Genomic DNA, 23,903 nt, shown 5'->3' with positions numbered 1-23,903 from the left:
AGAGAGAAGGAGAGAATTAGAGAACGCACACTTAGATTCACACAGGACACCGAATAGGACAGGAGAAGTACTCCAGATATAACAAACTGACCCCAGCCCCCCGACACATAAACTACTGCAGCATAAATACTGGAGGCTGAGACAGGATGGGTCAGGAGACACTGTGGTCCCATCCGAGGACACCCCCGGACAGGGCCAAACAGGAAGTTATGGGCAGAAAGACAAATTCAACTCCATCTTTTATCGAATCCGATCACAAAACCATTTGATCTTGCCAATTATTTGTATGATTACTTAATTGACAAAGTGGGCAGACTTAGGCAGGAAATGCCAACAACGAACAGTTATTCATGCATAAAAAAAACTATAATGAAAGAAAAGCGGTGCAAGTTTGAATTTTGTATTTCTGGCAATGAATGGTGTGGCTGAACAAGTTGAGGAGACTAAATTACTTGGTGTTACGTTTTAGATTGTGGACTGTCATGGTCAACACAGATTCAATGATTATAAAGATTGGGAGAGGTCGGTCTGTAATAAAGAGATGCTCTGCTTTTTTGACACCACATACCAAACAGTAAATCCTGTAGGCTCTAGTTTTGTCTTATCTTGATAAGTCGAGTGCTGCAAGGAAAGACCTAGTTAAGCTGCATCTGAGAGTTGAAACAATTTTTGAAAATCCAAAATTGTTTACATAGTCAACTTACACACAGCTCTGACACACACACTAACCCCACCAGACATGCCACCAGGGGTCTTTTCACATTTCGCAAATCCACAACAAATTCAAGAAAGCATACAGTATTATTTAGAGCCGTTATTGCGTGGAACTAAGTTACATCTCATATTGCTCAATTAAACAGCAAACCTGGTTTCAAAAAACAGATAAAGGAACACCTCACGGCACAACGCCTCTCCCCTATTTGACCTAAATAGATTGTGTATGTATTGATATGTAGGCTACATGTGCCTTTTTTTTAAAAATATTTTTTTGTTATGTAGTTCTATCCTTGAGCTGTTCTTGTCTATTAATGTTCTGTATTATGTCATGTTTTGTGTGGACCCAGGAAGGGTAGCTGCTGCTTTTGCAACATCTAATGGGGATCCTAATAAAATGCCAAATAGAAAAGATGTGTACAGCAGTAGTGATATTATCATCCTAGACTATATAATACAGTATGTGACGATTATTAAAGTGACCAGTGTTCAATATATTATGTACATAGGCCAGCAGTGTCTAAGGTGCAGGGTACATTACTGGGTGGTAGCCGGCTAGTAACAGTGACTAAGTTCAGGGCAGGGTACTGTGCGGGCCGGCTAGTTAGTGGTGACTGCATAGCAGTCTAATGGCCTGGAGATGGAAGTCATAGGTTGACAATATGGCTATTTTTGTTATTTTACTTTCAAAATAGAGCTCCAGAATCCTGATTTTTGTTTTTGTTCAATAGATATGAAGTTGCCTTCATCTTTATGTACACTATTACATTTAGAGAAACATTTTAGAATAGCCCGTCTGATTCAGAACATACAGTTGTGACAAAATGGTTGCAGTCTGGAGCCCTGCAAAATGTATCAAATTATCATGTATCATAATTCCTTTTTTTTATTCTGTTTTCATAAAATCAAGAAATACATTACTAGTACTGGTAGAGTATTTACTTGACCTAATCAGCCCGTAAGATTTTATTTAGCTTCTGAAAGTTAAAGTACAATTTGTCTTAAACTGTCCTGTTCATCTTGTGACCGTTAACAACAGGATCTAGTTTGGAACTCAAGGAGGACAAGTGCTGGGAGAAAGTGGAGGTTTCCTCTAATCACCATCGAGCGAACAAGCTCACTGACAAGAACCCTAAAACCTACTGGGAGTCCAATGGCTGCACAGGTTCCCATTTTATCAACATCTACATGCACAAGGGGGTGGCTATTAGGTATGTCCACACATCACTTTGGCCATACTGAGGGTTTATAATGTTGGAATGTTTACTCTTGAAATCTATGCACAATATGTAAAGACAATTGAAATTGAAGCACACCTGTGTTGCTCACTGTTCCCTTGCCTGTATACCGAAATGTTTGTGTTATTGCCTTGTTCTTGCAGCTGTGGATTATTATGCTAGACTGCATGCTGTATCTTAAACAACTGCTGCGTTTACTTCAATGGCATCCATAGTTGTTCTATTTCTTACTGTAACAATTGGGCACTTACTGTAAGCACATTTTCTCCTTTTCTTGTTAAACCAAGGCAATTGTCAGTTCTTGTGGCCAGTGAAGACTCCAGCTATATGCCTGCCCGCATTGTAGTACTTGGAGGAGACGACCCCACAAATATCAACACAGAGCTGAACACAGTAAGTAGCTGTATAGGCAGGCAGGAGTAGGAAAATCTTTGGAAGTAGGTTATATGTATGATCTTGTCTTTTTAAGGTTTAAGCCTCTCCCCCAACTCTGTGATTTACAGGTCAATGTGCCTCCGTCAGCCAATCGCATTGTGTTACTGGAGAACATGACCCGCTTCTGGTCCATTGTGCAGATCAGGATCAAGAGGTGTCAGCAGGTGGGCTGTGGCATCATGAAAATTGGAATTTCAATTGCATTTTACTTCCTGAACGGAAATGGTATTGATCACAACCCTGGTCAGCAGGGAGTCTACTTTAAAATGTTGAACCTGCATTAACATCATTTTCTCCACACCAGGGTGGCATCGACACGAGGGTCCACGGTTTTGAGGTGTTGGGGCCCAAGCCCACCTTCTGGCCCGTTTTCAAGGAGCAGCTCTGCTGTCGCACCTACCTCTTCTACACCACCAAAGCCCACACCTGGTGCCAGGAGATCCTTGAGGACAAGGCCCAGCTGCTGCAGCTCTTCAACAAGTAAACCTTTCTCTACTACAAACTAGTGCTAACTGCACTCACCCCCAGACTGCTCTAACCTGGCCTGGTGTGTGTGTCTGCAGACTGAACAGCGCTCTGCGACATGAGCAGATGTTTGCTGACCGCTTCCTGCCCGATGCCGAAGCAGCGGAGGCTCTGGGACGCACTTGCTGGGAGGCCCTCATCACCCCCATCGTACAGAGCATCACCATCTCTGGTAACTTCCGGAGTCTCTGGATTTCTCAATATGCATACTACCGTACGCCACACTCATGCGCCAAGTTTATTCTCCGAGGACGTTATCCTGAGTATGTTTTTGTGAGGACGAGAGTGTGGAGAACGTATAAAACATTACATTTGAGAAGCACTCCCACTACTGTATAACCTCACACTGCACCTCCTCATTCACTGAACCTTCTTCCAGCCAGGACAATGCAACAATGGAGACAAAACCAGATATACACAAAGCAAACGTTTTACTTCATAATTATCAGCTAGCTGTATGGAAATCATAATAATCTAGCTAGCTAGCCAAACAGGCAAAAATGACCTAAAACTAAATGTTATGCAAGGTAGATGTACATTTTTCGTGGGTAGGGAGCTACCAATTCATCATGGCGATCTGGCTAGCTAACTAACAGTAGTAGATTGCCAGTTAGCCCCATTGACTGTTTATGGGCTTAAGATCTACACACACTACAGTGGGTTTTGTGGGCAGGTAAACATGCCAAAATTAACACAGCATCTATTTATTAACGTATTAAGATACAATATTGTAGTCAGGCAACGTATGAGATGTTGCTATGCAACATTTAATTTTCTCTCTACAGTTCAAATAATGACATTTTGTGTAATTTTTACATGGTTGCGTAATATTTCTGTGCGTACTTTATGTTGCATGCTTAAAAATATGTTCAAATGGAGTAAGCATTCGACAAGTGCCCTCCGTGCTCCGTTTCGCATACTTTGATTTGGAATCATACTCCGACCATCCCATGTACCAATTTGCGTGCTCAGAGCACGGTAGTATGCATTTTGAGAAACACACTCTCTCTCACTTCCTGCAATTCAGCTACGTTCTGTCAGCCATACATTTTCATCAACTAAGATGATTTTCTGTCAGAGTTTGCTTTTTGCTTTTCTCCTCCACTCCTAACAGAGACCCAAGTCCTCAGTCCCCTCTCCTGGTTACTCACTGAGTACCTGGACAACGCAGAGTCAGCCAGGCGCTGCAAGAGTCGGGCCGCCATCTTCAACTCCCGCGTCCGTCGCCTCACCCACCTACTGGTCCATGTGGATACCAGCCGAGTGAACACAGAGGAGCTCAAGCCGCCCATCAAATGCAGTGAGTAATCCTGTAACCCTATACCCTACCACTTCTTTACTTCTGATAAACACTGAAGTCTTTTCTCTGTCCAGCTGTGACTGATATTTCATTAGGCATAGTGGGACAAAATGTGGGCCTCTCAACCTGTTTGAATAGTATCTTGGCAATTATTGCCCCTAAAATTGGGTGCGGAAATCCTACAGGAATTGCTAATCAAAATGAGCTGCAAATAAATCTCAGTAGACTAAAGACTAGATTTTGCATGGTAGTACAATATTTGGAAATGCGAAGGTATTGATACTTTATTCATAATATTTGGTCGACAACCCATCACGTCCTCCGTATTTCTTTTGTTTTCAGAAGGTATCAACCGAAGCAAAGTTTTAAAGAGTAAGTAAGAGCTTAGAGGCTAATGTACTGCATTTAGTTATTCTTCCAGCATCTCCATTTTTATATTACTAATCACTGAGACGTTCCACTTTCCCCCCCACACGCAACCCTCCAGTTTGAATTGAAAATGATCAGGACGATGTGTTACTCCTTTGTTTCTTTCAGTTGTTTTTGGCTGCAGTTTCATCCGCTACATGACCAAAAGTATGTGGACACCTGCTTGTCAAACATCTAATTCCAAAATCATGAGAATTAATATGGAGTTGGTCCCCCCTTTGTTGCTATAACAGCCTCCACTCTTCTGGGAAGGCTTTCCACTAGATGTAGGGACTTTGCTGCGGCGACTTGCTTCCATTCAGCCACAAGCATTAGTGAGGTTGGGCACTGATGTTAGGTGTAGAAGACTTGTCGCCCATGTCGACAAGCAATTTTTGTATGGACCTCGCTTTGTGCACGGGGCATTGTCATGGTGGAACAGGAAAGGCCCTTCCCCAAATTGTTTCCACAAAGTTGGAAATACAGAATTGTCTAGAATGTCATTGTATGCTGTGGCGTTAAGATTTACCTTCACTGGAACTAAGAGGCCTAGCCCGAACCATGAAAAGCAGCCTGAGACTATTATTCCTCCTCCACCAAACTTTACAGTTGGCACTATGCATTGGGTCAGGTGGCGCTCTCCTGGCATCCTCTAAACCCAGATTTGTCCGTCGGACTGCCAGATGGTGAAGCGTGATTCATCACTCCAGAGAATGCATTTCCGCTGCTCCAGAGTCCAATGGCGGTGAGCTTTACACCACTCAAGCTGACGTTTGGCATTGCGTAAAGTGATCTTAGGCTTTTGTGCAGCTGCTCGGCCATGGAAACCCATTTCATTGAAGCTCCTTCTTCCAGTAGCAGTTTGGAACTTTGTAATGAGTGTTGCAACCGAGAACAGACCATTTTTACGCCCTACGTGCTTCAGCACTCTGCGTTCCCATTTTGTGAGCTTGTGTGGCCTACTACTTTGCGGCTGAGCCGTTGTTGCTCCTAGATGTTTTCACTTCATAATAACAGCACTTACAGTTGACCGGGGCAGCTCTAACAGGGCAGAAATTTTACAATCTGACTTGTTGGAAAGGTGGCATCCTATGATGGTGCCATGTTGAAAGTCACTGAGCTCCTCAGTAATGCCATTCTACTGCCTATGTTTGTCTATGGAGGTTGCATGGCTGTGTGCTCAATTTAATATACCTGACAGCAACGGGTGTGGCTGAAATAGATGAATCCAGTCATTTGTCCACATACTTTAATATATGCAGTGTATTTATTTTTACCTTGAATTTCTCAAACCTTTTGCTTAGAAGATAACTGATTTTGTAATTTTCTTTCAGATGGCAAAGAGGGAAAGAACAAAGATGCAGCTGCTGTGTCCTCTTCGTCCTCCAACTTTGTCAAGCCGAAGGGGAAGAACATCAGCAGTATTGCAGGGATAGCACTATGTTGGCAGGGCGTGGTACAGAGACAGGTTAGCCACTCTTACTTCTCTAAAAACATTGAGGCCCATTATTAACCTACTCCGATCTAATGTTCTTGAAGTAAGTAGGCATAGTCATTCGGATCTAAAGTTTAAGTCAAGATGGCATCAGTAAATGATTCTCATGCCGGATTTAAGTTCCTTAAAAACATTTTTTTTACTTGAGAGTGATTACTCAACCCATGTTTAACAGGTGAAGAAGTTCTTGGACTCGACGTGCAGTCTGCCAGACTTTGTGGAGCGTTACAGGAACATGTACCTCCATCTGAAGAATGCCATGGAGGAGCTGTTTGGCCAACAGACAGCATTTGTGCTGGCTCTCCGCCACGGTTTCTCTGCTGCTCTCCTACAGCTCTCCATCCTCACCGCCATGCATGTGAGTTATACTGAATGACCTGTACTCAATACTACCTGGGTCATGTTCATTAGGGCAAGCAACGGAAAACGGCAATAGTCCAAATGAACGTGACCTGACAGTGTACCTGTAACATGTCTGTGTGGGTTACATTCGCTATCTCTGTGTTTGCAGATGAGTGAGCGGTTTGCCCAGTACATCGACATGATGATCCAGGAGAGTGGAGTGGACTCTGGCAACGTGGAAACTCTTAACCAGTTGCAGCAGTTTCTAGAACCTATGCTCTTCCTCTCCGGCCTGGAGCTTGCCAACACCTTTGAGCACTGTTACAGGTAAGGCCACATTTCTTTATCTCTAGCAGATTCCTGCATGGGTCAGTTTTTTGGAACCGCACCTGCCCCCTGCCGGCCAAATAAATTCCAAGCCCTACCCGATATCTACCTAGAATTGTTCCTGGAGCCGATCTGTGACCCGCCAAATAACATACATTTATTTCATTATTTTTATGACTCCAGAGTAGTACACTATTAGAATTAGTCTACATGTCTATTCAATGTTTGGATAAAAGGAAACCATGTCATGAATTAAGAAGGAATGCCCGTCTTGTAATTTTCACAATGTAATGCTGCACAACTCAAATTGCTTTTAAAAAATAGCCTTCTTATTAGCCGCCTCCTTCCCTGCTGAAGCTTATAGCCGACATAACAATACCCTTACATTTAGTATTTTTTTAATAATCTGTTTAATTTAAATAAACAATTCCCAGAATTGAATATGCTGTAGATTATTGGCTACTCAAACTTTTACCAGCCTCATAGGTTTAAACTTTATATGGACTGCGTATTGGTCTAAATGAACAAAAACTTGAATTCATGTAATAATTAACCAAAATATCGTAAACTAATAACTACCTGCAATTTTGCCAGTTGGGTATCCATCTACCGGGTTGTTGTTCTCGTCCACAATGACTGGAAAAATGATTTGTGCAGCCCCCGTTTCCACGATGGTGTATTCCACCATCATAACCTTTTTATTTCTCCTGTCACGTTAGCCATTTTCATGTGAGCAAGGAGTCAGGGAAAATAAACTTGGAAATGTATTGTCAAGAGTTGGAAGGGAACATAAGCTCTACACGTGGACAATTTAGGAATGTTTCAACACCACACACATGTGACCACACATGTGTGGTTAGTAGCCTAAGCTATGTCTGTCTCACTGCTCACATAATAGAATTTGCAACACAATTCAACATAACAAGCTCATTTGTTCAACTAATATTATCTCGATTTAACACGTTACCGACCTGCAATATAATTGTTCTGTACTGTGAGTCGACCCTAAGACCATTTATCATTCATAAAAGGACCATATTGTAGCATTGTCTAGAGTCTCAATCCATCTCTTTTCCCCATCCCCCTCCTCCACAGGTACTACCTCGGTGACAGGCTGCTGGGCCAAAGCAAGGTGTGGCTGGAGACTGCTGTCATAATGCAGATAGGCACCTGCTTCCCAAACCGCTTCCCCCAGCAGATGCTGAAGAATCTCAGTGAGTCTGAGGAGCTGCAGCAGGAGTTCCACCTCTACCGCCTCCAGCAGCTGGACAAGACCCTGCAGGATGTCAACGAAGAGGTGAGCAGAGAATAAAAACCACCACTGCAATGTTTTTATATATATATATATATATATATATATACATACATACATACATACATACATACATACATACATGCATGCATGCATGCATGCATGCATGCATGCATGCATGCATGCATGCATACATTTTTCCACATTTTGTTACATTACAGGATTATTCAAAAACATTTTTTTTTTTTTTAAGACCCTCATCAACTGCACACAATACCCTGTAATGACAAAGCAAAAACAGGTTTTTAGACATTTTTGCAGAAAATACCAAAAATAATATCTGAAATGTCACATTTACGTAAGTATTCCTACCATTTACTCAGTACTTTGTTGAGGCACCTTTGGCAGGGATTACAACCTCGAGTCTTCTTGGGTATGACGCTACAAGCTTGGTACACCTGTATTTGGGGAGTTTCTCCCATTCTTCTCTGCACATCCTCTCAAGCTCTGTCAGGTTGGATGGGGAGCATCGCTGCACAGCTATTTTCAGGTGTCTCCAGAGATGTTAGATCGGGTTCAAGTCTGGGCTCTGGCTGGGCCACTCAAGAACATTGAGACTTGTCCCGAAGCCACTCCTGGGTTGTCTTAGCTGTGTGCTTAGGGTCATTGTCCTGTTGAAAGGTGAACCTTCGCCCCAGTCTGAGGTCCTGAGCGCTCTCTGGAGCAGGTTTTCATCAAGAATCTCTGTATCCGTTTATCTTTCCCTTGATCCTGACTAGTCTCCCAGTCCTTGCTGTGTTGAAAAACATCCCAATAACAGGATGCTGCCACCACCATGCTTCACCATAGTGTCATGACTCTCCCGACAGTGGATCAAAAGACCCATTAACTAGGCATGTGTTTGAAGATAGCCAGACCTCCTCTCTCCCACAGAATAGGGGAAGGGGGGGATGTGCCGGTCTTGACACCTTAACAATGGGTCGTAACTTTTTTGAGAAAGAAATCCGTTTTCCGCCAAAAACTCTTAACGGACAAAGAATGAATGTTGGCACAATATTCCTAAGATTGGTGTGTGGGGATCTAAAGAATAATCCTGTCATATAGTTTTATTATTTTGTGATGTCATTAAGGATGGTATAACCTAGTAACTGTAATTCTTAAAGTGTACGCATTCTATATATCAAGTTTACATCTAAATGATGTATAAAATATATTAATAAATAGGAAAATACTTTGGTGAAGATAGCAATGTGATTTTAGCATTCTAAATGAGGTAATTGCGTTTCATATAAACCAATTCCACTGATTTCAAAAAGTGATCCTCCAGAAAGTAGAGAGCAACACTTATGCAGCTCCACTACACAATACATTTTTCAAAAAGCCGCTTTCGCACAGGATTACCAACAGACTGACGAGCTCAAATAGACAGAAGCCTTGACTATGGCAGACAAATCTGAACTCCTCTCTGCATGTCCAGCCCACTCATTATCTCAGCTGATCATGGCTTGTGGGAAGGTTGCCAGCTTTTTCTGTGGTTTAACCAACAAGGCTCGTAGTTAAACCATTTTATTCGTATTTACAGATGGCATACAAGTTCAAGGCATTTCTGCCAAAAAACACATTTTGATAAAAATATTTTTTATGATCAATCGGCTCTCCTGTGAAGTTGTGACTTGCGACATACGTCTAGTTTCCTGAATCGGGTCACAAATATGTATTGCATTTCTAATCCGTTTGAGAGGTTAGAGTGCTAAGTATTAATATTTCCATGAGCGTAGATTCCAAATGTTTCCAAGTGTTCTCTCACTCTAATTTTATTTTATTTTAATATTTATTTAACTAGACAAGTCAGTTAAGAACAAATTCTTATTTACAATGATGGCCTACACTGGCCGAACCCGGACAACGCTGGGCCGATTGGGAGTCCCATAGGGTGGCGCACAATCACAGCCGGTTGTGATACAACCTGGATTCGAACCAGGGTGTCTGGAGTGACTTCTCAAGCACTGAGATGCATTGCCTTAGATCGCTGCACCACTCTTCCCTCTCCATATGTGTAACAAGCCGTCATATCTTGCCAGTCCACTAGGGACTTTTATATCATGTATGTATGTGTATTCTGTGTTATTATTTAGTTAGTAAATAAATTAAATCAATTTGTGTTGTACTGAATATTCAAAAGGTCTAGGGTTCTTGCGGATCTAAGGATTATGCGACGTTCAGAATGAAACGGAGGTAATGATTAATTGACTGTTATTGATGACAGAGATATATATATATATATATATATCTTTAGAGTTTAAGTCGCGAGAAAGTAATTTGTTAAACTACTTTTCCCGTGGTGCCCCAAATTCCTAATGAGTTAATTGTTACATGATTCATTTAATTGAGTAATAATTAAGTTAGTTAGTTGGTAAAATACTGAGTTAGTTGGTAAAATAGCAGTCATCAGAGTAATGATACTCTGAGTCACGGCAGTAGGGATGGTGCCAGGTTTCCTCCAGACATGCCTAATTGATGGAGTGCCTAATTGGTGGAGTGCTGCAGAGATGGTTGTCCACTCCACAACCATCTCTGCAGCACTCCACCAATTAAGCATTTATGGTATAGTGGCCAGACGGAAGCCACTACTCAGTAAAAGGCTAATTAAAGATTATCTGTCCGATGAAACCAAGATTGAACTCTTTTGCCTGAACTCTGGAGCTCTGTCAGAGTGACCATTGGGTTCTTGGTCACCTCCCTGACCAAGGCCCTTCTCCCCCGATTGCTCAGTTTGGCTAGGTGGTTCCAAACTTCTTCCATTTAAGAATGATGGAGGCCACTGTGGTTTTGGGGACCTTCAATGCTGCAGACATTTTTCAGTACCCTTCCCCTGATCTGTGCCTCAACACAATCCTGTCTGGGAGCTCCACGGACAATTCTTTCGACCTCATGGCTTAAGTTTTTGCTCTGACATGCCCTGTCAACTGTGGGACCTTTCTAAATCATGTCCAATCAGTTGAATTTACCACAGGTGGACTCCAATCAAGTTGTAGAAACACCTCAAGGATGATCAATGGAATCAGGATTCACCTGAGCTCAATTGTATGTCTCATAGGAAAGGGTCTGAATACTTATATAAATAAGGTATTTCTGTTTTCATTTTTAATGAATGTTCAAACATTTCTAAACAGTTTTCTCTTTGTCTTTATGGGGCATTGTGTGGAGATTGAGTAAAATGTTAAAAAAATATATATTTTAGAATAAGGCTGTAACATAACAAAATGTTGAAAAAGTAAAGGGCTTAATGGTAAGTAATGTAGTGTCATTTTGGAGTAACTTTTTTAATGTAAATAAGAATATAATATAATGATGAGTGAACGTTACAGATGACATTAATATCATACCCCTCAGAAAATGCTAACCTCCCCTTCTATTGTAATGGTGAGAGGTTAGCATGTCTTGGGGGTATGATATTTGTGCGTCTAACTTTCTCACTCATTATTATTCACGATTCATTCAGGATTATCTGTAATCATGATAGTTTTCAAATGAATGTAGAAGTGTTTAGAAACCATTTTCTAATCTTATTTACAATAAAAGCAATTCCAAACGTTACTACATTGTTTACCATGTATTTCTATTGGGCACAAAATAATCTGAAACAACCAAAACGAACAGCAAATGACTCCAACTTTGTAGAGTCACAAGTGTGATGTAGTTATTGATTGCTAGGAATATGGGAACTAATACTAAAAACATTTGACTACTTTAATAGACATACAGTTGAAGTTGGACGTTTACATACACCTTAGCCAAATACATTTAAACTCAGTTTTTCACAATTCCTGACATTTTAATCAAAATTCCCTGTCTTAGGTCAGTTAGGATCACTACTTTATTTTAAGAATGTGAAATGTCAGAATAATAGGAGAGAATGATTTATTTCAGCTTTTATTTCTTTCATCGCATTCCCAGTGTGTCAGAAGTTTACATACACTCAATTAGTATTTGGTAGCATTGCCTTTAAATTGTTTAACTTGGGTCAAACGTTTTGGGTAGCCTTCCACAAGCTTCCTACAATAAGTTGGGTGAATTTTGGCCCATTCCTCCTGACAGAGCTGGTGTAACTGAGTCAGGTTTGTAGGCCTCCTTGCTCGCACACACTTTTTCAGTTCTGCCCACACATTTTTCTATAGGATTGAGGTCAGGGCTTTGTGATAGCCACTCCAATACCTTGACTTTGTTGTCCTTAAGCCATTTTGCCACAACTTTGGAAGTATGCTTAGGGTCACTGTCCATTTGAAAGACCCATTTGCAACCAAGCTTTAACTTCCTGACTGATGTCTTGATGTTGCACAATATATCCACATCATTTTACTTTCTCATGATGCCATCTATTTTTTGAAGTGCACCAGTCCCTCCTGCATCAAAGCAGGGGGGTGATGCTGCCACCCCCGTGCTTCACGGTTGGGATGGTGTTCTTCGGCTTGCAAGCATACCCCTTTTTCCTCCAAACATAATGGTCATTATGGCCAAACAGTTCTATTTTTGTTTCATCAGACCAGAGGACATTTCTCCAAAAAGTACGATCTTTGTCCCCATGTGCAGTTGCAAACCGTAGTCTGGCTTTTTTATGGTGGTTTTGGAGCAGTGGCTTCTTCCTTGCTGAACGGCCTTTCAGGTTATGTCGATATAGGACTCATTTTTACTGTGGATATAGATACTTTTGTACCGGTTTCCTCCAGCATCTTCACAAGGTCCTTTGCTGTTGTTCTGGGATTGATTTGCACTCTTTGCACCAAGGTACGACAATCTCTAGGAGACCGAACACGTCTCCTTCCTGAGCGGTACGACGGCTGCGTGGTCCCATGGTGTTTATACTTGGGTACTATTGTTTGTACAGATGAACGTGGTACCTTCAGGCACTTGGAAATTGCTCCCAAGGAAGAACCAGACTTGTGGAGGTCTACAATTTTCTTTCTGAGGTCTTGGCTGATTTCTTTTGATTTTCCGATGATGTCAAGCAATGAGGCACTGAGTTTGAAGGTAGGCCTTGAAATACATCCACAGGTACACCTCCAATTGACTCAAATGATGTCAATTAGCCTATCAGAAGCTTCTAAAGCCATGACATAATTTTCTAGAATTTTCCAAGCTGTTTAAAGGCACAGTCAACATAGTGTATGTAATCTTCTAACCCACTGGAATTGTGATAAGTGAAATAATCTGTCTGTAAATAATTGTTGGAAAAATTACTTGTCATGCTCAAAGTAGATGGCCTAACTGACTTGCCAAAACTACAGTTTGTTAACAAGAAATTTGTGGAGTGGTTGAAAAACAAGTTCTAATGACTCTAACATAAGTGTATGTAAACTTCTGACTTCAACTGTAAGTGATTTTGTCCCAATACTTTCGATCTGTTTAAAATTGGTGGACTATGTACAAAAACCAATTTCTTAATGGTTCACCCAATATGGATGAAAATACCTTCAACTTAAAGCTGACAGTCTGAACTTTAACCCCACGGTCATTGTATAATTTCAAAGTGTTGGAGTACAGAATGTACTCTGTGCCACTGTCACAATACTTTTGTAGCTCACTGTATATAACATATGATCGACTCCAAAGCAGCATACACATTGTCGTGACGTGACTATCATTGTGATGACTGCTATTTATCAAATAGTTATTTCTAAATTTAAATTAATCATGTAACAACTAACTCATTAGGAATTTGGGGCACCACGGGAAATGTATGTTTAATCTCCCGAATTAACTCCAGAGTATATAGACATCGTACCAGTCACCAATTAATCATTTCCTCATCAGTTTCAATCTGAACGTCGTTGACTTCGTAAATCTGCACAAACCTGAGTCTTACTAATCATTCTGTACAATACAATATATTGATTTGATTATTTACTGAGAAGCTAAATGATAAGATATGATAGACGCGGTGTAGGTTATTGATAAGAAACTTAACACGATGACAAGTCCCTCGCGGACTAATACAATATGACACTGGCTACACAAGATGGAGATTTAAATTTAAAGAGCGAGAAAGCGACAAAGAGAAGCAACACTTGGATACATTTGGAAACTATACTTATAATAGCCCTAATATCTTGCCCCGAACTGCCGCTCTTATGGGTAAGAAGTAATGCATGTATTTACGTGTTGAAGGTCTTCGTTGGGTGTCTCTGTTGGGCCCAGGCCTCTGTGGGCAGAGTTCTGCTCGGTGAGAAGGGGTCTGTTCCTCAGTGTAATTCTCTGATTGTCCACGAGATGTCACAATGTCCTTTCTCTTAGTTGTCTGTTTACTTGTACTCGTTCTGGAAGAGGGGTCTTCTGAGCCGTGTAGATGATCCCAGAGTGGGGATAAGAGCAATGTAGGCAAACAATGATTTGAAGAGAATAACCGGATTGTCCTGCTTAAATTCACTTTCTTAGATACAGTACTTAACCATAGCAATGATTAAGAGGTTCCTTTGTCTTCAACCTAATGTTGCGTTTCGGGGTCGTGACTAATCGTAGACCTCAGCTGCAGCTTGTGGCCCTTCTAGTCTGATATGTTAATTCTTAACTCAAATGCTTTATACCTTTTTGTAAAATTGAGGTGTTTACATCAGGCTGGCACGCTCTCTGGGTTCCCTGGGGCGTGGCTAGTTACGAGTCAAGGTATCACAATATGATCTCGTTAGAGAACTAAAATCACAATCTTATCGTCATAAAAACATTCTTTATCTTGGATATTTTCCACACAATGTAAAGTATGTAAACATGACATACACATATGAAAGCTCTTCAAGTTACAATGTTTTCGTTATAACGTCTTCATGCAACTTTTAATGACATCACAACATAGACAGTAATTTTCCATATTCCATCTCTCATCATTCCCAATATTCGGATATTGAAATATATTGTCCATGGTTTAATGTTTAAGTTCTTGGGTGGCAAACTCTTCTGTAACACAGATGCATTCCATTTGTCCAAATTAGGCCCCAAAAGGAATCGTCTGCTGCCTATTGTTAACGATCTACGTGAGATGTCATAAAACCCCCACATCATTCCTCTCCCCGGAGCGCTGTAGAGCTGATCCACTGTAATCTGATCCTTTGGATCCTCACAGGAGAGTCATGACAACACATTACTATGTTATATGTCCTATTGGGAATCCAACCCATAACCTCCCAAAAATGTTGTATTTTTCTGTGCTGCAGATGATGGATGATCAGTCGTCCGAGCCTGATGAGGAGAGTGAAGTGAAGGTGCTGGTCCTGTCTCCTCGCTGCTGGGCAGTCTCCTCACCCTGCTACCTGGACAACTCCAGCAGATACTTCCCCAAGCAGCTCTCCACCTACCTGGCCGAGTTCACAGATTTCTACTCTAACAGTCAGTCCCATTCTGTCATCTGTCTTTTCACAAAGTTTGGGCTGTGTGTTTCTCTCCTCATATTGATTATACACTGAACAAATATATAAACGCAACATGTCAAGTGTTGGTCCCATGTTTCTTTAGCTGAAATAGATATTCCCAGAAATGTTCCATATGCACAAAAAAAACCCTGATGTGTACATCCCTGTTGGTGAGCATTTCTTCTTTGTCAAGATCATCCATCTGACAGGTGTGGCATTCCAATAAGCTGATTAAACAGCATGATCATTATACAGGTCCACCTTGTGCTGGGGTCAACAAAAGGCCACTCTAAAATGTGTAGTTTTGTCACACAACACAATGCCACAGATGTTTTGAAGGAGCGTGCAATTGACATGCTGACTGCAGGAATATCCACCAGAGCTGTTGCCAGAGAATTGAATGTTCATTTCTCATACCATAAGCCGCCTCGAACATCGTTTTAGGGAATTTGGCAATATGTGCAACCGGCCTCACAACTGCAGACCACGTGTAACCACACCAGCCCAAGACCTCATCTGGCTTCTTCACCTGCGGGATTGTCTGAGACCAGCCACCCAAACAGCTGATGAAACTGAGTATTTCTGTATGTAAGCCCTTTGTGGGGAAATCTATTTGATTGGCTGAGCCTGCCCACCCTGCCCAGTCATGTGAAATTAATAGATTAAGGCCTAATGAATTTATTTCTATTGACTGATTTACTTATATGAACTGTAAAATCTTTGAAAGTATTGCATGTTGCGTTTAATTTTTGTTTTAGTATATTTTAGATCTTTCTCATAAGCCAAAATCTCGCAAAGTTCCATCAGAGCCAGTCCGTTATAATGTCATCTATGAGAACGAAGTGCTAGAGGCTGATTGGTGTGTGGTGTGTGTTTTGTCTGCAGGCCAGTGCATGTACAATCTGACCCACAGTAAGCCCCGGCGTCTACAGTGGACCTGGCTGGGCCATGCAGAGCTGCACTATGGCTCCTGCACTCTCTACGTCTCCACCCTGCAGATGTACATCCTCCTACAGTTCAACCACCAACCGGTAACTAGATGGGGGAAATTGAGTTTAATAATCAAATGTTTTAAATTGACACTAAACTACCTCCTGTTGTTATTTTCAGGATGTATCTGTGGAGGCTCTTCAGCAGGCTACAGGCCTTTCTCCGACAGTGCTGGCCCATGCACTGTCTCCCCTCACTGCAGAGAAGGGCATTCTCACCACAGACAGCCCTGACAACAATCTTGTGAATGGTGAGCTCCCGCTCTGTCTTTCCCTGGCTAGCTCTTTCTCTGAGCCTTTCAGAAATGCATTCTATGGAGCTACTGTGGATCCTTCCAATCCAGCAATTTTTTACAAAAAAAGATTCCATCCCCTGAATTGTTCCCCAGTTAGATGTTATTTTCATGACAGCTTTGAATTTACTGTTGGCGTTTGTGGAGTTGGACTGGATGTATGGTTTTGTCCTGCTCTACACTTAGGAGTCCTGAGGTTGAACATAAAAGCTCTGTCTCAGAGTTTGGAAAACCACAGTTACTGCTACCTGCTGCCCAAGCAGACCTACCTGAATGTGGACGAGGACGCTGCCTGCTCGCTGGAGAGGAAGAGGAACTTCATCTACTGCCTCGTCATCCAGATCATGAAGGCTGAGAAAGAGATGAACATAGACAACCTGGTGTTCAGAGTAAGGCCTTGTTCCCTCATGTGTGACCAATGGAGATGATCAACTGATCCTATGTTTTTATTTTATTTAACTTTTATTTAACTAGGTAAGTCAGTTAAGAACAAATTCTTGTTCAGGGGAGAACGACAGCTAGCAGTGGGTGTCTTTTATGTCCCTTATTTTATCCCTTGTCCTCCCTCAGGTGTTGGAGACGTGTCAGAAGCGGGAGGTGACTCGTTCCCCAGGCTCGGTGCGTTTCAGCTGCAGCACTACAGACGTGCTGTCCTGTGTCATGCACGTCATCAGCAAGGGCTACATCAGGCGCAACGAGGAGAGCCCCCACATCGTGGAGTTCCTGCCTGAAGACCCCTCCACTCCCCAGAAGGGCCAGGCGCATTTCTCCTTCAGCAAGGCAGAGCTGAAGAATAACCCCAGCAGCAGCAACGCTGACATCAGGTGTGCGGATGACCCTTGACCTAGTGGGGGAAGGGTTTTTAATGTAAATTGCTGGTGTGGCCTCTCGGTTAATTCTGTATCTCAGGGCAAGTTCTTTGTTTTTGAATTGTAGGGAAGGAGAGTATAATAATTACTAACAGGCCTTATTTTCCATGTATATGTCTGTCTGCTATAGCCATTGCATAAATGCTTTAATAGCTAACCAATTGGGTTGAGGTCTTCAGCCCTGACGTTACAGCACTTATTTGTGCCATATGTACTTGTTCTTTGTCCTAGTTGAGCTTTTTAAATACACATTGACCTAAACTGTGGCTGCATGGCAATGTCAGTCATTTCACATACAGGATGACCATTGACTACTGATGCTGTTTATCTAAGCCATAACCTTCAAAGAAACCCATGGCTCTAATAGTCTAATACATGCAACACAAAAAATATCTAGGCTGTTTTGCCATATGTTGAGAAACAGTCAAAAGAGCATCTATATCTATTTAATGTTCTATTAATATAAATAATAAAGAACATTTGAACTTTGAACCATGTTTGTTGCTTTCTTATTATTATTATTTTTATTTTTTTATTTTTTTATTTTTTTTGTACCCCTTTTTCTCCCCAATTTCGTGGTATCCAATTGTTTAGTGGCTACTATCTTGTCTCATCGCTACAACTCCCGTACGGGCTCGGGAGAGGCGAAGGTTGAAAGTCATGCGTCCTACAATACACAACCCAACCAAGCCGCACTGCTTCTTAACACAGCCCGGAAGCCAGCCGCACCAATGTGTCGGAGGAAACACCGTGCATCTGGCAACCTTGGTTAGCGCGCACTGCGCCCGGCCCGCCACAGGAGTCGCTGGTGCACGATGAGACAAGGATTTCCCTACCGGCCAAACCCTCCCTAACCCGGATGACGCCAATTGTGCGCCGCCCGGCCGGTTACGACAGAGCCTGGGCGCGAACCCAGAGTCTCTGGTGGCGCAGCTGGAGCTGCCCTTAACCACTGCGCCACCCGGGAGGCGTTGCTTTCTTATTTTGTGTGGGTATAATACAGTAGTCTAGAAATGCTGTGTGGGGTGATCTTTTTTTAATAAAGATACCACAATTTGTCTCTACAACTTTTTGCAGTTAAAATCACACAAACTACTAACCTGATGATTACAAGCTCTGCTTTCCATAAGGATGTTATTCTGCCGCACTGTTTTTAATGACACATGCTTGTTCTCTGAAATGAGAGTAACGTAATTATACTAAACTGTGACCCTCCTCACGTTTAGAGGTTAAGATTTCCATAGATGTAACTTACCTCTTGTGACCCGCTGTGTCTTCTCCTCCAGCCTGGAAGGCATCTTCGCAGCCCCTCAGAGTGTGGAAGACGGGGTCCTGGAGGCTGTCCTGTTGTCCATGGGCCGGACTATGAACCAGGAGGAGGTCCGGCAGTTGATGCAGCGCACAGTGCAGCAGGTCTCTGGCACCCTGACTCTGGACCTGGACCGGGCAGAGCACCTGCTGGTCCACTGCAAGTGGAACATGGACGTGCTAATCCAGCGCTACACAGACGACCCAGACTCCCTGGTCATGGCTGCTGGGCTGAGGGGCTGGAACCCCCAGCCACCCCACAGCCCTGTGTCCAGCTGCCCTGTGTGCCTCATCTCTCAAACAGGGGAGGCAGAGCCTGTTCCCACCCTCTGCTGCATGCACTACTGCTGTCGGGTCTGTCACTTTACCGATTTTTCTAATCCTTTTCTAACTTTAAACTAGTTGAATCTTGTATAGATGCTTTAAAGGGACATTTTGAAGTTGCTATATATATTTTTTTATTTAGGAATGAATGATATGTACCCATTGATTATTGCCTTCACAAAGCATTCATACATTTTGTTACAACCTGAAATCAAAATGGATTTAGTATATATTTTCCCATCCCATCTATACACAATACCCCATAATGACAACGTTATTTGAAGTGAGATAGAGAAATACACAACAAAGTATGTGGCCACCTGATTGTCAAACATCTCATTCTAATTATTAATATGGAGTTGTTCTCCCCCCTTTGCTGCTAAATCAGCCTCCACTCTTCTGGGAAGGATTTCCACTAGATGTTGGAACATTGATGCGGGGACTTGCTTCCATTCAGCCACAAGAGCATTAGTGAGGTCGGGCACTGATATTGGGCGATATTAGCTCGCAGTCTACGTTCCAATTCATCCCAAAGGTGTTCAATGGGGTTGAGGTCAGGGCTCTGTGCAGGCCAGTCAAATTCTTCCACACTGATCTCGAAAACCCATTTCTGTATGGACATCGCTATGTGCACGGGGCAATTGTCATGCTGAAACAGCAAAGGGCCTTCCCAAACTGTTGCCACAAAGTTGGAAGCACAGAATCGTCTAGAATGTCATTGTATGCTGTCGGATTAAGATCTACTTTCACTGGAACTAAGAGGCCTAGCCCGAACCATGAAAAACAGCCCCAGACCATTATTCCTCCTCCACCAAACTTAGTTGGCACTATGCATTGGTGTAGGTAGCGTTCTCCTGGCGTCGGTCGGACTACAGATGGTGAAGCTTGATTCATCACTCCAGAGAACGCCTTTCCACTGCTCCAGAGTCCAATGGTGGCGATTGTTACACCACGCCAACCAACACTTGGAATTGCGCATGTTGATCTTAGGCGTGTGTGGCTGCTCGGCCATGGAAAGCCATTTCATTAAACTCCCGACAAACAGTTATTGTGCTGACGTTGCTTCCAGAGGCAGTTTGGAACTTGGTAGGGAGTGTTGCAACCGAGAACAGACAATGTTTATGTGCTTCAGCATTTGGAGTTCCCGTTCTGTGAGCTTGTGTAGCCTACCACTTCGCGGCTGAGCCATTGTTGCTCCTAGGCGTTTCCACTTCAAAATAACGGCACTTACAGTTGACTGAGGCAGCTCTAGCAGGGCAGAAATTTGACGAGCTGACTTGTTGGAAAGGTGGCATCCCATGAAGGTGCCACGTTGAAAGTCACTGAGCTATTCAGTACGGCCCATTCTACTGCCTATGTTTGTCTATGGAGATTGCGTGGCTGTGTGCTCGATTAGATACACCTGTCAGCAACGGGTGTGGCTGAAATAGCCGAATCCACTCATTTGAGGGAGTGTCCACAGACACCCCTTCAAATTAGTGGATTTGGCTATTGTACAGTGTTTGCACATTATTCTTTCAAAAATTCTTCAAGCTCTGTCAAGATGGTTATTGATCATTGCTAGATAATCATTTTCATGCCGATTTAGGTTAAAACTGTAACTCTGCTCAGGAACATTCGCTGTCTTCTTGGTAAACAACTCCAGTGTATATTTGGCCTTGTGTTTAAGGTTATTGTCCTGCTGAAAGGTACATTTGTCTCCCAGTCTGTTGGAAAGCAGACTGAACCATATTTTCCTCTAGGATTTTGTCTGTGCTTAGCGCGCTCTTCCATTTTAGTTTTATCCTAAAAAAAAAAACGATTCATAACATGATGCAGCCACCACCATATGAAGATTGGTACTCGGTGATGTGTTTTGGATTTGCTCCAAACATAACACTTTGTATTCAGGAAATGAAGTACATTTGTTTGCTACATTGTTTGCCGTTTTCCTTTAGTGCCTTATTGCAAACGTTGCATGTTTTGGAATAGGTTTCCTTTTCACTCATTTAGGTTAGTTTAAAATTCACTGCTCAACTGAGGGACCACATCTGTATGTGTGGGGTACAGAGATGAGGTAGTCATTCAAAAATCATGTTGTCCATGCAACTTATGTGACTTTGTTAAGCACATTTTTACTCCTGAATGCATTTAGGCTTGCCATAACAAAGGGGTTAAATAGTTATTGATTCAAGACATTTCAGCTTTTCATTTTTTATTACATTGTAAAAATTTCTTAAACATAATTCCATTTTGACATTATGGGGTATTTACTGGGTGTAGGCCAATGACACAACAATCTAAATGGAATCCATTTTGAATTCAGGCTGTAACACAACACAATGTGGAAAAAGTAAATGGATGTGAATATTTTCTGAAGGCACTGGAACTTTTATAAATGCCCCATGAGCTTAGTTAAACTGTCTTTACCCCATCAGAACCCAAAATACACTGCTCAAAAAAATAAAGGGAACACTTAAACAACACAATGTAACTCCAAGTCGATCACACTTCTGTGAAATCAAACTGTCCACTTAGGAAGCAACACTGATTGACAATACATTTCACATGCTGTTGTGCAAATGGAATAGACAACAGGTGGAATTTATAGGCAATTAGCAAGACACCCCCGATAAAGGAGTGGTTCTGCAGGTGGTGACCACAGACCACTTCTCAGTTCCTATGCTTCCTGGCTGATGTTTTGGTCACTTTTGAATGCTGGCGGTGCTTTCACTCTAGTGGTAGCATGAGACGGAGTCTACAACCCACACAAGTGGCTCAGGTAGTGCAGCTCATCCAGGATGGCACATCAATGCGAGCTGTGGCAAGAAGGTTTGCTGTGTCTGTCAGCGTAGTGTCCAGAGCATGGAGACGCTACCAGGAGACAGGCCAGTACATCAGGAGACGTGGAGGAGGCCGTAGGAGGGCAAGAACCCAGCAGCAGGACCGCTACCTCCGCCTTTGTGCAAGGAGGATCAGGAGGAGCACTGCCAAAGCCCTGCAAAATAACCTCCAGCAGGCCACAAATGTGCATGTGTCTGCTCAAACGGTCAGAAACAGACTCCATGAGGGTGGTATGAGGGCCCGACGTCCACAGGTGGGGTTTGTGCTTACAGCCCAACACTGTGCAGGACGTTTGGCATTTGCCAGAGAACACCAAGATTGGCAAATTCGCCACTGGCGCCCTGTGCTCTTCAGATAAAAGCAGGTTCACACTGAGCACGTGACAGACGTGACATAGTCTGGAGACGCCGTGGAGAACGTTCTGCTGCCTGAAACATCCTCCAGCATGACCGGATTGGCGGTGGGTCAGTCATGGTGTGGGGTGGTATTTCTTTGGGGGACCGCACAGCCCTCCATGTGCTTGCCAGAGGTAGCCTGACTGCCATTAGCTACCGAGATGAGATCCTCAGACCCCTTGTGAGACCATATGCTGGTTCGGTTGGCCCTGGGTTCCTCCTAATGCAAGACAATGCTAGACCTCATGTGGCTGGAGTGTGTCAGCAGTTCCTGCAAGAGGAAGGCATTGATGCTATGGACTGGCACACCCGTTCCCCAGACCTGAATCCAATTGAGCACATCTGTGACATCATGTCTCGCTCCATCCACCAACAGACTGTTGCACCACAGACTGTCCAGGAGTTGGCGGATGCTTTAGTCCAGGTCTGGGAGGAGATCCCTCAGGAGACCATCCACCACCTCATCAGGAGCATGCCCAGGCGTTGTAGGGAGGTCATACAGGCACGTGGAGACCACACACACTACTGAGCCTCATTTTGGCTTGTTTTAAGGACATTACATCAAAGTTGTATCAGCCTGTAGTGTGGTTTTCCACTTTAATTTTGAGTGTGACTCCAAATCCAGACCTCCATGGGTTGATAAATTTGATTTCCATTGATCATTTTTGTGTGATTTTGTTGTCAGCACATTCAACTATGTAAAGAAAAAAGTATTTAATAAGAATATTTCATTCATTCAGATCTAGGAAGTGTTATTTTAGTGTTCCCTTTATTTTTTGAGCAGTGTATAAGATTGTTTTACAATGTTTGTAAACAAACACTACAGCCTTAAAGCATGGTTTAAACTACAAATTTGATATCATGGATGGTCAGTCCCTTCATGGATAGCTCGGTCTATAAATTTGAGCGGTTAGATTTCTCCAACCCCAGCCCTCCGCTTTTTACCTGAAACCGGGTTGAGGGAGCTTTGTTATTATTTCAACTGCTGATTGCTGCTTTAAGGATGAATTAGACTGTTCATGTTGAGTCGGAACATCTGCTCCTAATTTATGTGTGAACAGTTTGTCACAGGACTCCCATTTCATGATGATTTATTTTTTCTTCCTAGTCTTGCTGGCAGGAGTACCTCACGGCCAGAATTGAGCAGAACCTGGTGATGAACTGCAACTGTCCAATAACAGACTGCCGAGCACAACCTACTTCTCAGTTCTTCTTCAACATCCTGACCAACAAGGACACCATCGCCAAGGTCTGCACCCCCCCCCCCCCCCCCCCCCCCCCCCCCCACACACACACACACACACACACGAGAGCATCACCCTTAAAGTGAATTTGGAAAGTATTCAGGGAGTTTCTCCCATTCTTATCTGCAAATCCTCTTAAGATCTGTCACAGGTTGGATGGGGAGCATCTTGCACAGCTATTTTCAGGTCTCTCCAGAGATGTTTGATTGGGTTCGGGCCCTG

At 42.8% G+C, this 23,903-nt stretch overlaps 1 protein-coding gene across 5 annotated transcripts in view; it reads left to right on the top strand.

The window, feature by feature from the left end:
* The window catches only part of LOC110527477 (cullin-9), a 67,094-nt gene that overhangs the window by 29,216 nt on the left and 13,975 nt on the right, over positions 1-23,903 (top strand). For 3 of the 5 annotated variants that reach the window (XM_021608765.2, XM_021608792.2, XM_021608803.2), the window contains exons 16-33: positions 1,754-1,925; positions 2,240-2,345; positions 2,456-2,551; positions 2,692-2,867; positions 2,951-3,084; positions 4,027-4,212; positions 4,555-4,584; positions 5,955-6,088; positions 6,291-6,473; positions 6,627-6,784; positions 7,880-8,081; positions 15,242-15,413; positions 16,322-16,467; positions 16,547-16,676; positions 16,905-17,107; positions 17,289-17,542; positions 18,874-19,249; positions 23,546-23,686. In XM_021608765.2, coding sequence (XP_021464440.2) covers positions 1,754-1,925; positions 2,240-2,345; positions 2,456-2,551; positions 2,692-2,867; positions 2,951-3,084; positions 4,027-4,212; positions 4,555-4,584; positions 5,955-6,088; positions 6,291-6,473; positions 6,627-6,784; positions 7,880-8,081; positions 15,242-15,413; positions 16,322-16,467; positions 16,547-16,676; positions 16,905-17,107; positions 17,289-17,542; positions 18,874-19,249; positions 23,546-23,686 — 2,999 coding nt within the window. The remainder of the gene's footprint in view (positions 1-1,753; positions 1,926-2,239; positions 2,346-2,455; positions 2,552-2,691; positions 2,868-2,950; positions 3,085-4,026; positions 4,213-4,554; positions 4,585-5,954; positions 6,089-6,290; positions 6,474-6,626; positions 6,785-7,879; positions 8,082-15,241; positions 15,414-16,321; positions 16,468-16,546; positions 16,677-16,904; positions 17,108-17,288; positions 17,543-18,873; positions 19,250-23,545; positions 23,687-23,903) is intronic. The other 2 variants (XM_021608776.2, XM_021608783.2) reach the window with 2 other exon arrangements.

Source organism: Oncorhynchus mykiss, chromosome 1 (assembly GCF_013265735.2).
Source record: "Oncorhynchus mykiss isolate Arlee chromosome 1, USDA_OmykA_1.1, whole genome shotgun sequence".
In the NCBI taxonomy this organism is placed as follows: domain Eukaryota; kingdom Metazoa; phylum Chordata; class Actinopteri; order Salmoniformes; family Salmonidae; genus Oncorhynchus; species Oncorhynchus mykiss.
This window is presented reverse-complemented; position numbering and strand designations above follow the sequence as displayed.